At 39.4% G+C, this 11,100-nt stretch overlaps 1 protein-coding gene across 3 annotated transcripts; it reads right to left on the reverse strand.

Moving 5' to 3' along the window:
- Positions 1–1,957: 1,957 nt before the first annotated feature.
- LOC117840847 (uncharacterized) lies at positions 1,958–6,821 on the reverse strand. Of its 3 annotated transcripts, XM_034721381.2 has the most exons (16): positions 6,623–6,820; positions 6,211–6,287; positions 6,006–6,125; positions 5,778–5,905; positions 5,647–5,684; positions 4,949–5,073; positions 4,840–4,860; positions 4,419–4,508; positions 4,264–4,302; positions 4,124–4,189; positions 3,907–4,026; positions 3,690–3,814; positions 3,333–3,614; positions 3,069–3,199; positions 2,501–2,542; positions 1,958–2,407 (listed from the first exon to the last, which is right to left on the reverse strand). In XM_034721381.2, exons 2-16 carry the CDS (start codon positions 6,275–6,277, stop codon positions 2,329–2,331), a joined length of 1,473 nt encoding a protein of 490 aa, XP_034577272.1. In that variant the 5' UTR covers positions 6,278–6,287; positions 6,623–6,820; the 3' UTR covers positions 1,958–2,328. The 3 variants fall into 3 exon arrangements, with proteins under 3 accessions (XP_034577272.1, XP_034577273.1, XP_034577274.1); XM_034721382.2 differs by lacking the exon at positions 4,840–4,860 and having other exon boundaries at positions 6,623–6,821; XM_034721383.2 differs by lacking the exon at positions 5,778–5,905 and having other exon boundaries at positions 6,070–6,125; positions 6,623–6,816.
- Positions 6,822–11,100: the final 4,279 nt, after the last annotated feature.

The raw sequence follows: 11,100 nt of genomic DNA on the forward strand, positions 1-11,100 counted from the left end.
AGAGGAAAAACGAAAGTTGTAATAAATATGGACAAGGATGTGCCATTTGCAAAGTAGAAAAATATGGAGTTAGTGGAGTGAAGATATTTTTTTTTTCTAAAGCGCAGGCCCTACTTCACGTTGTGAATGAATTCACGCTCCCAACATTTATGCTTTGGCAACAATGCCAAAGAATTTATTTGTGACTACCTAAAGAAAAGGATTATTTATGACAGTCATGAATATTGCTTACTTGTGAACATCAATTAGGTGACTCACAAAAGAGCATCATTTCAGTAAACTTTTTGCTCGGTATTGACAGCGGTGGGTGGTGCGCCGATTGATTCTTTGTTTTGCTTGGTGGTGACCGGTCATGTTTGGTGGCGGCTATGTCGGTGCTTTGCTTTTGCTATGGTGGTTTTGGGTCTTGCGGCGAAGTGGATGGAGACCTAGTTGCAGACTCGGGGGTGCGAATGTCCATGGTGGTGGTTGGCGACCATGCAGTGGATGTTGGTGCAGTGTCCATAGGGCAAGACTTCTCCTTGGCGTTTGAGGGCGATGGTTTGGAGGGGCCGTGCACCAGTGGTGACCACGAAGTTGGCATGAGGCTGGCATGGTAGGAGGTGGCCGTCAGATTTGCTTCCCTAAAGGGATCTGGGTGTTGAGGCATTGGGCGGTTCCGCAGAGCAGTGACTGCTTCAGTGCGAGGTGGTGATCCTCTGTTGGATGCTAGAGCCCCCATTCGGCGTTCTGTTCCTTCGACGAGGTGATTGGGTTGCTTGGTACTTCATTTTTCATCCTGAGCTCGGTACACGCAGTTAAAAGTTGATATCCAGATGCAATTGTTCTTGTGTCGATTCAATGGCTTGCAGCAACCTATGGCGACTAGCCCTGTTTTTGCGGGTGTTAGTCCGGTGTAGGCCATCTTCGCAAGGAGGCGCAAGCGGACCCAATACATGGCAGTTACACGGCTTGCAGCGGACCACAACGACTAACTCTGCATGGTAGTTGCTAGCTCGGCGCGGGACATCGTCGTTACCGATGGCGTTGGCGGTGACGATGGGTTTCCTCTGAGGGCCTTGTGTCCGAGCGACAGTGCTGCTATTGGTTCTTGAGCAGTGGGTTTGTGGTGTGTAGGTGGTGTCTCTACCCCCACTCGACCAACCTAAGTTTTGGAGGAGTGTTTAGTTCAGCGTGCGTTGATGACCCAATCCAACCTGCCGGGGGTAGAGTTATGGAGGCTCATGTTGATGTCCCAATCCGACCGGGCAGAGTTGTCTTGTGGAGATGAGTTGTGAGGCTTGCGTCGATGTCCCAATCCGTCCGGCCTAAGTTGTTTGAGTTGAGTTGAGTTCGGCGCGTATTGATGTCCCAATCCAGCCCGCCGGTGTTGTTTTTGTGCTTTTTTCTTTTTTGTTGCCTGGTTCTCGAGCCATATCAATAGAAACGCACTCGTCGAGTGTTGTTCGTTCATAAAAAAAGTAAACTTTGGTAGAAACTATCTCTGCTAGATTTGCTGCTGTTGACGTGGTGATAGACCGTGCACAAGCTGAAAGTGTCTAAGGTTAAATAAAATTGTTTGTAGTTGGAGAAACCATTGGGTACTATTTCTAATCCACTTATTAAACCAATGATATCTTGTTTACGATTTTACCAATCTTGTACTTTATTATATGATGTTCACGGGATTATGGTGTCTTTCAAAACTAATGTTATATGATATAGTTTTCATTAAAGAGTGCTAATTTGGCACCATGCCGTCCCCCGCAGCCTCCCCAACGTCCGTCCCATGCTGGGACTACGGAGCGAGAGGGGCGGGCTGGGGATGTGAGGGTCTGAGAGCGCGATTAGCCCGGAAATGGTGAGAGAGAAAAATTGCACGTGGAAACAAACGTGGTCTTGTACGACCAATCTATTTCACGGCATCATTAAAAAAATGATCAGCGAATATTGTGCATACAGTAACAAACACAAGGCATAAATAATCTTTTTCAGAGTTCTCAGAATCAATCAATTAGGACTACCACCAGTAGTGGGTTCTCACGCCATTCTCAGATTTATATTTACTGACAAACGAACTAATAATAGAACCACAAATAAGGCGATTGAAGTCCTCATATGATAACCACAGGACAAAAACATTCAGGTCGCATCCCTTTCCCAGAAAGTATGTGCTGACTCAGGATGTATGTCACATGCAATTCACGCAGGCCAGTTGAAATATGGTAGAGGTCGAACCATGTTACATCTTTCACAAGGGAGTTGAAGTTTAACAAGCAATTCAATACTCCACGCTAGGACCCTGACAACCAGCTCAAGGAGGATCAGGACTTGTGCATCGATGATAATTCAATGCTTTCTCCTGCGTTCATAAATAAAGCGCGGGGCAAGGGAAGGATACCACCAATATGGCCCAGGCACAGAAAATCTGATGTCGAATAAAATGTATTAATGAAAATCACTGAATTATTTGTGTGAAACAAACCAAGAAAATGGTATTGACTTGTCAAATAATACCTACCTATTTGGATCACCGTCTTCGTTAATCTTAGCAGCAGCAGACCTACGAATAAACAAAAAATAGTTGCCATCAAATAATTCAGATACTTGCTTAACCAAAACATATAGATTTGGTCACTCAATGAAGCAGCTTAGCATTTCAACTTAACTAGAAGGATATGGCTAATGTGGCTGAAGATGCTCAGTTATTAAGCCAACATCATAGGCTTGGGAGAATTTACAGCAAGACTATGGATATCAACAAACCCCCTTTATGAAGAGGATCGAAATCATGCAACATCACTTCAAATCAAATGCTTTATGTGCAAACAGCACTGAGTGGTATATTGAAGAAAATGCTTGACATTGCACATGAGCATCAAACTAAGTAATAACAACCAAGATAGAACAGCCAAACTGACCTAGAAAACGATTTCCAGTTCATGGTACTAATGCCAAAAATTCAAGTAGAAAATATGGGAACGGTCACAAGTCGTCGATAAGTATAGTGCACTAGCGCAATTCCCTTAAACCATAATATTATGTACATGAATATACCACAAGAAAAACTACATAAATGAAAGGCATACCCTTTTCTATCAAAGTCCTTCAATTGCTCCAGAATTATATGTCTTGGTAGATAAGGAGTTCTTTTCGCATCATAGAAGTTCATGCCAATGAAATTCCCACAAAAATCAATAAGGGGGCCTCCAATCCCAGCCTTAAACAAAAAGAATAGAAATTAACACACGTGAGGATGACATTTTTAGTGCAATAAAGATGTAATGTATTAAATTACTCAAATTCTAGATGCAACAACTAATTCCACCACAAGAGAAACCAATGCAGTGTACCTTGGTGATCTTACAAGTACAGATTCCATGTTCTTCGCTGACAAGATTGCTTGAATTGTCAGTCAGCACCCCACTTGTTGCCATGAGTTTTCCTGTATCAAAGGTACGCCCTATAGCTACTACCTGATTATCATTGAGAGGATAAACTGGCTTCTCAATGTGGAGTTTTGCTATTCGACGACAATGGAAATTCCTGATGCTGACAACAGCAATATTATAATGTAAATTATGATGCTGCAGTTTCCCTGTGGCATGTTTCTTATTTGGAAGTAACACACGAATCTGCAATGAATGACAAAGTTAGAATTAAAATATGAAATAAACAAGCAGGGGTATAGAATGATTTGCAGTACAAACCTTCAAGCTGCCATCAATCTCGTTTTTATTAGCAAATCTAACCAAACTCGCTGATGTCAGGATTCTTGTGATGGATTTGTGGCGGCCTATAAGTACACCAGTGCAAGCAAAAAACCTAGTTTCTCCTACAAAGATCATTGTTGCAATCATGGTATTGAAATTAAAATAAAAGAAGTAAATATGGGAAAGTAATATGATCTTATAACAGCAAAATCACCACGGAATGAAGCAAGTGAGACAACACTTAAAGATGTGTCTAAAGCAACTTTTTTTGTGAGCCTGTTCCATATGTCTCCCGCAAATTCCTCCTCAAAATTTTTACGCAACTCCATGCCTCCTGGTTGAAGAATCATAGAACAACAATTGAGTGTGCTAGAAAAGACTAAAAATGTGCAACAGAAGAACGGTCAGCAGAAGCAAAAGCAATAACTCACCTTCAAGCATTTTTGGCAGGGGATAACCACGGGATAGTAGATCGTTAGTAAAAGCCTTCATGAATTCTGGTGCAACAAGGTGAAGTGATTAATGACTATGGTTAACTAATGGCTTGCAAAACTGAAGGCAAATTACTCACCATTATCCGGCAAGGGTGAATTCGATAATTCACTGGTGTCTGGTGCAACAAGGTCAATCAGTAATGACCATGTATTAGTAATACTCAATAACAGTAGAACACGATATCAGCAATGATAATCTAACAGCATCAGAAGTGACCCAGCTTTGATTCACCTTGTGATGATTCGCTTTCTGAATCACTTGTAGAGGATACAGAAGACTTCTGATTCGTTTCTGGGCTCTTGTCACTTCCTCTACCTTTTTCTTTTTGATGGTGAGGGGAGACATAAGCTTAATAAGTACATTCTCATACAGCTTGTCAACATAGTGGGCAGTTGGCACATACGATATTTGTTACTATAGCAATATAAGTACTGGTATTTTTTAATAGTTTTGGTATTCCATACTGCAAAACATTATTTCTTAAACTCTTAATCACTAATACTTATCCACCTTTTTACTTTTGTTCACATGTATACATATTGCATAAAGAGATAATAACTGAGGGTGGTTTAATCATTTGAATGTCTTCTTGGTCTATGTATAAGTTAAAATACAGAATACGTTTATGGACAGAGGGCACCACGAAACGCACCTTGCGCCACTGGTGAAGAATCTACAAACGTTCATTAAATTAAACTTAATAAAAGTGAATTTCACAACAGTACACATTAGCAGTCTACACGAGTAACTACTATTCTCACCTTCTGAATTAAGAACAACAAGAGTTGAAGATTTACATATCTCACTCGTGCTTCTTTCAATTTGGTTATCACTTCCTTGCTTGATACTAGCCCTGCAGCAGGATGCTTGCCCCACCACAAAGGTACTGTTTCCAAAGGAAAATAGATCATGGAACATATCTAAGCTAGGCAAAATGATACAGTTCTAATTCTAAAAAAAAATGATACAGTTCTACATATTTTCTTTCTCACGAGATTACCGATAAAGCCAGTAAACACTGGTACCATTTTCACTAGAATCCAACACGACAGTCTAATCAAACTTGAATGCTAAACTGTTTAGGGGATTATGGGCCCGACTCACCACCCAACAGGTTTCAGCGAAAACAATGCTCCGAATACTGCATGTAAGAAGAATTACTAAGGGGAGAAAACAGGTGCCAGAACCATGTTCAGTCCCTCAAACAGCCCAGCTTGCAGCAATACTCATAGACAGTGCAACAGCATCCGTCTTGACTCTTGACTTATGTTCACTTGATTTCTTAGTCACTACCCCAGTTAAGGACGTTATTTTTCCTGTACTGTTGCAACATATAGCTGTTACAGTGTTAATATATCCAACTTCCCCGGGCTGATCCAGACTTGCTTCTTTAAAAACATGGACAGGGCCCAAGCCGATAACAGCAATATTGTAGTCAAAATGAATTGTCATCAAGTACCCCCTCATCATTTGCCCATCTGGAAGGTTCACATGAATCTGCAATGATAAACCAAGACAACAGGTTACAGAATTATCACCAATACCTTAAACAGGCTAGCAATGCAGTACAGAAAAATTGGGAGCACCAACCAACAGATCCATATTACGGTTTCTGCCACCTTGCTTACATCTAATCGCAGTTGCTGAAGTCAAAAAACAACTAGAGTATTTGTTACTTTTGATAACAAGGCCTGTGTATTGATAATGTTCATTTTTTCCTGCACAAGATTTTAATTTCAGTTTTGGAAATGATCATTATTATAGAAAGTTAAAACTGATGATCAAATGCAAATATAGGAAGCCAGTTTGTATTATTACCAATGAATGACAGTGAGACAACACTTTCAGATAATTTTTGCACAACTTCTGTATGCAGTTCTACCTCGGCATCAAGGCTGTCAAATTCCTTGTGAGATGAATCATCCAGATCAAAATTTCCTAGTAAAGGAGAGGCCGTTGTGATATAACAGAGTTGTGTAAATACATGAAATAAAAGGGTGAAACAACAACACACTTATCATACCATGACTTTTGTTAGCTTTCTGCTTCTCATTTGAGCTAGATGAGTAATCACCTCTTCGCTTTGACATACTTTCAACCCTGAAGCAAAAAGGAACAAAATCCAAATACTAAGCCATCAGTATCAATTCCACCTTTTCACTTAGAACGAAACTTTTATGAAACAATAAAAATATTATAAGTTAAGGAGGAAATTATTCTAGCTTCAGAAAACAAATGTTCCAAGAAAACAGAAAATATAACAGAGAATAATTCATTTTAATAGTTGCAAACAAATACTTGAACATCAATTGCAAACGATTCAACACTAATCATTAGGTACAGATGATTATAATGCATGGACAGAAGATTTAATACCACGAACTACAAATCAAGCATTCAAGAAAGGTAGGAATTGAAGGGGAGTGGTGGAGTACCGTCGTTGGAAGGAGGCGAGCTGGCAAGGTCGGAATAGCCACCGGGCGACTGCGGGAGCCGGCGTCCTTGCCCTAGCCCCTGGGCCTCAGAGCCGGCGTCCTGCGCTAGGAAGGGAAGGAGGAGGGTCCGAGTGGAAGGAGGAGGCGGCGGCACCGCGGCGAGGGCGCGAGGCGCTGTCGCGGTGGCGCCTGGCGGAGGGGTGTTAGTGGACAATGAAGGTTCTTGGTGGGCTTGGGCCGAATGTACGTAGATGGACCTCTGGTTCTACTGTTATACCAAGGTTCGTGTGGCGAGTGGACCAGACGAACTTTTTTTCTTTTTATATTTTTTATTTTAGCATTTTGCAAAAATATATAGTCAGATGAAAAAAACGTAAAACTAGGCTATTATCGCCGGTTGGTGACAAGGTCCTTCCGCCAGCCCAGGCGGCGGTAAGGGGCGGTTGGGCCGGTGGAAGGGCTTACCGCCAGCTGGGCGACAAGGGGTACACCCCTTTGCACCGTACTTTTAAAAAATCATAACTAATTCATATTAACTCGGATGCAGATAAATTTTATATAAAACTTGTATATCTTGACGCGTAGTTAAAACGTTTTTCATTTGATGTCATATTGGTGCTCAAATAATCGATACAAGTTTCAGATTTAAAATTCAATTTTTAGATCTGAAATTGGGCAGCACACTTCTAAAAAATGATAACTATATCATACGAGCTCAGATAGAAATAATCTTTATATAAAAATTCTATCCCTCGACGAGATTTACAACTTCGTAGTTCAAACTGTTTTCATTTGGAGCCATTTATTTGCTGAAATAATCGACAGAAGTTTCAGATCTAAAAATTGAATTTTAGATCTGAAACTTGTGTCGATTATTTGAGCACCAATATGACATCAAATGAAAAAAGTTTTAACTACAAAGTTGTAGATCTCGTCGAGATCTACAAGTTTTATATAAAATTTATCTCCATCCAAGTTGATATGAATTAGTTATGATTTTTTGAAAGTGTGATACGGAGAGGTATACCCCTTGTCGCCGGCTGGGCTAGCGGTGAGGCCCAGCCGGCGACAATAGCCTTGTTTTGCAATTTTTTCATCCGACTATATATTTTTGCAAAATACTAAAATAAAAAATATAAAAATAAAAAAAGTTCTGGACCAGACAGAGGCCGACAACAGCTGAGATGAGCTCGGCTCTCCAATCAAAAACACATGGGAGTGTATGGAGTTGCATTGGGTTTAATACCAAATCAGTCATGGTTTTTAAAAAAGCAACAATTCAAATTATATTGTTTGGATGACACTTAAACTAGCTTTTGGAATCTAGAAAGCTGCGCAATTCAATTCTTGTTTGGATGTACAAAAGCATGGCATTGGTATTTGTTCTCCACCCAGCCGATCAGGCAACAACCACCACTCCTCAAGGCGTAAGTACGACTCCTCCCTACTACAACATTGATTTCTCCTCTACCCCACCACCCACCTCACCAATTGGTGCGCTATCAAGCAACAGCGTACCCCTTCCTCCATCCAAATCCAGCACGGGATGCAGCACCCATGGAAAGGAGGAGAGTGATGGCACTTGAGCTCCATGGCTCTGACACCTAGATCCGATGTCCATGGAGCAAGTTGAATTGGGTCTTTTCGATTAATAATTTTATTGTTGATAATGTTTGTCTTCTTATGAAATTACAGTCTTACTTTGTCATTCGAAGCAATTCTTTTTGAATCGATTAATTGCATAACAACATCGAAAATCTTTTCAAACCTTGCTAACACTTGTTTATGCTAACTCTTTGCATTTGCATTTTGCATTTCTTCAACATCCACACTTTTGTTAAGTTGACATGTTTGGTTTTCTAAATTTTTTGGAGCCCTTGAATTCTATGGCTTTAACATGGTGTTTGATCCGAGAATTTCAGCAACCTAGTAGTAAACATGGTGTTTGAAACTTTGTGTAATCTTTATCAAATTTCGTCCCCACCTTTCATGTTACTAACTTCATGCATTCACACTTGCACACATCGTACACTCACTAGGTCTTTATTTTTATTTTACTAGATTAGCTATGTCACAAGTTAAAGTCTTAGGGATGTTGTTGGTTTGCTGGCAATTGCTTCCACTCCCGATCGTCACCCTAGGGTAGTATGTGCAGTTGAATTGTTTTGCAGGCATGGTGAAGCGCCCTCATCAAAGAAAAAAAGAGTGAAGAGAATGAAGGACAATAAAGGCGACAAGAGTGAAGAAGCATGAAGAAAAACTCCGGACGTGGAGCACAAGAATTTCAATGATCTTAGAATGCTTCATTTTCTTCTTCTATACCTAGCACAATGCTAAGCAAGGGGGAGGAATTATTGGACAAAAAGTAAAAAATGCTATATGGGGTACAAGGATCACGGCCGCCACAATATGCTTATTTTTCTACTTGGATGCTAAGCACAATGCTTAAGCATGGGAGAGGTTGCGCTACGCTTCATTACAAAGAACCAAAGCAACGGTAAATTTCTCTTGCACCTTCTCTTTTTCATCTCTTTATAAATGCCTGTGTATAAGCCTTCAACCATAGACTCGATGCAACATTTGTATATCTCTACCACTAATAATATGGCTACTATGAGGACAACCTAGTTTTATTTTTGTTTTCAATAAATAATAATCACCATCACTTTGTGCTCACCACGATGATATAATTTTTGTACACTCTTTCTTATAGAAAAATGATTAAAGTTGTCGCTTTGCTTTTACCTATACAATATTGTATATGGCTTGTCTAATTGCTCTGTATTTAATGAGTTAAATTAATATAAATACCGGTTCTTTTATTTATAGAGGTTAGGTTAAATGACTAAATCTAGACCCACATACTTTATGTTACTCTTTGATTTAAGTTTACTGATGACCTAATAACTTGTATTGTTTAAAATTTAATTCTTATACTGTCTAAATTTGTGAATCTCTTGCAAAGTTCTAACTACCATAGCCTATATACATGCAATTCTTTCATGATGAAATCTTTAGATTGCAAACTTATATCTGTATGAGTTGGATTAAGATTGATTTTTTGTGGTTTAAGACTTAGAAGCTAGCCATCTCCTTTATGTAAACTATTTTCTTGCTAGCCTTTCTGTCCATGCGTTGTGAGTTTCTACACTGGAAATTTTACAAACTTCGCTGGGCATCCACCCTAAACAAAAATCATCTTTTTGTGACACCTCCTTGACCACAACCCATTATATGAGTATGAAATATTTTTGACGAAGATCCATTGGATTTCTCTATGCCAAACCAGTGCAAATCATCAAAGAAAATAACTATAAGCTCATGGAAAAAAATTAAGAAGAAATGAACATCCAAAGGTGGTAGGCCGATCGGCCTAGGGGTTGCTGCCCCTATTCGCTCTAACTTTTGGCATGAAGCATCTCTGAGAAGATTCAAAACCTTTCATGAAATTTCCTAATGATTTCAAACTTACTCGAGCAGCTATTAGATTTCACTTTTTATGCTCGTGGCCGAGTATCGTTCAAGCATGGGGGAGTTGGTGCGTCAACCATATCCCTAACTACTGCTGAAGTAAGTGCAATTTGATTGTGTTGGACAAAGTCTGAGGAGCAAAAGAAAAAAAGAGAAGAAAAAGAAAAGGAAAGAAAAAAAAAGTAGAAAAAGGAAAAAAGAGAGAAAAATAAAATACTCCTCAGTACTTGAAAGTTTATGATTACCCGTGCCCATTGATATCATACTCATTGTTCCAACCATGTGCAATCCGATAACAAGAACTTCATATGTGTCTTGGGATCGTCTTTTTGCCACTTGCACATGTCCACTTATCTAAATGTGTGTGTCTTATCCCACTCCCTCTCCAACACTTATTTTTCATGGACTTTTTGATAAGTCTCGGTAATTTCAATAGATCTTTCTTGGTTTAACAATATTTTATATATAATATTTTGCTAGGATTGTTTTTACCTACCAAGCTCCACAAAAGCCTTCCGCTTTCGTATATGAGTAGAGTAGGTCGAAAATAATCTAGTATAAACTTGAGTGACTTGATGAGATGAGTGTTTCCATGAACTGTTGCAAGAGAATCTCACTTATGTTGGATTTGTATCTTTTTAGAAAACTCTCCATAATGGAATAAGGTAAAAGTCTAAAGCTCACTAAAGTTCAAGAGCATTGCATTTATTTTACTAGTGGCATATTTTTTTATTGCTAGTCTATCTTCCATGATGAAAAATAGCTAGTTATAATTTGAACTTTAAATGTTAAATACTTGAGAGAGCAATGTGTCTTGTTATGTATAACTGAGTGTAGGTATGACATTGAAGGGCAATGCTGATTTTCTGATTAAGCAAGTATCCTGGATTTGCTCAAGGGCGAGTAAGGTTTAAGCATGGGGGATTGTTGGTGCTCGTTATTGCCACTTTTTTAGTGCTATTTAAGTGGTGTTTTTGAACTAAATCTTATACTAACCCGGCATGTGA

The sequence above is a fragment of the Setaria viridis genome, chromosome 9 (genome assembly GCF_005286985.2).
Source record: "Setaria viridis chromosome 9, Setaria_viridis_v4.0, whole genome shotgun sequence".
Taxonomy (NCBI): Eukaryota; Viridiplantae; Streptophyta; class Magnoliopsida; order Poales; family Poaceae; genus Setaria; species Setaria viridis.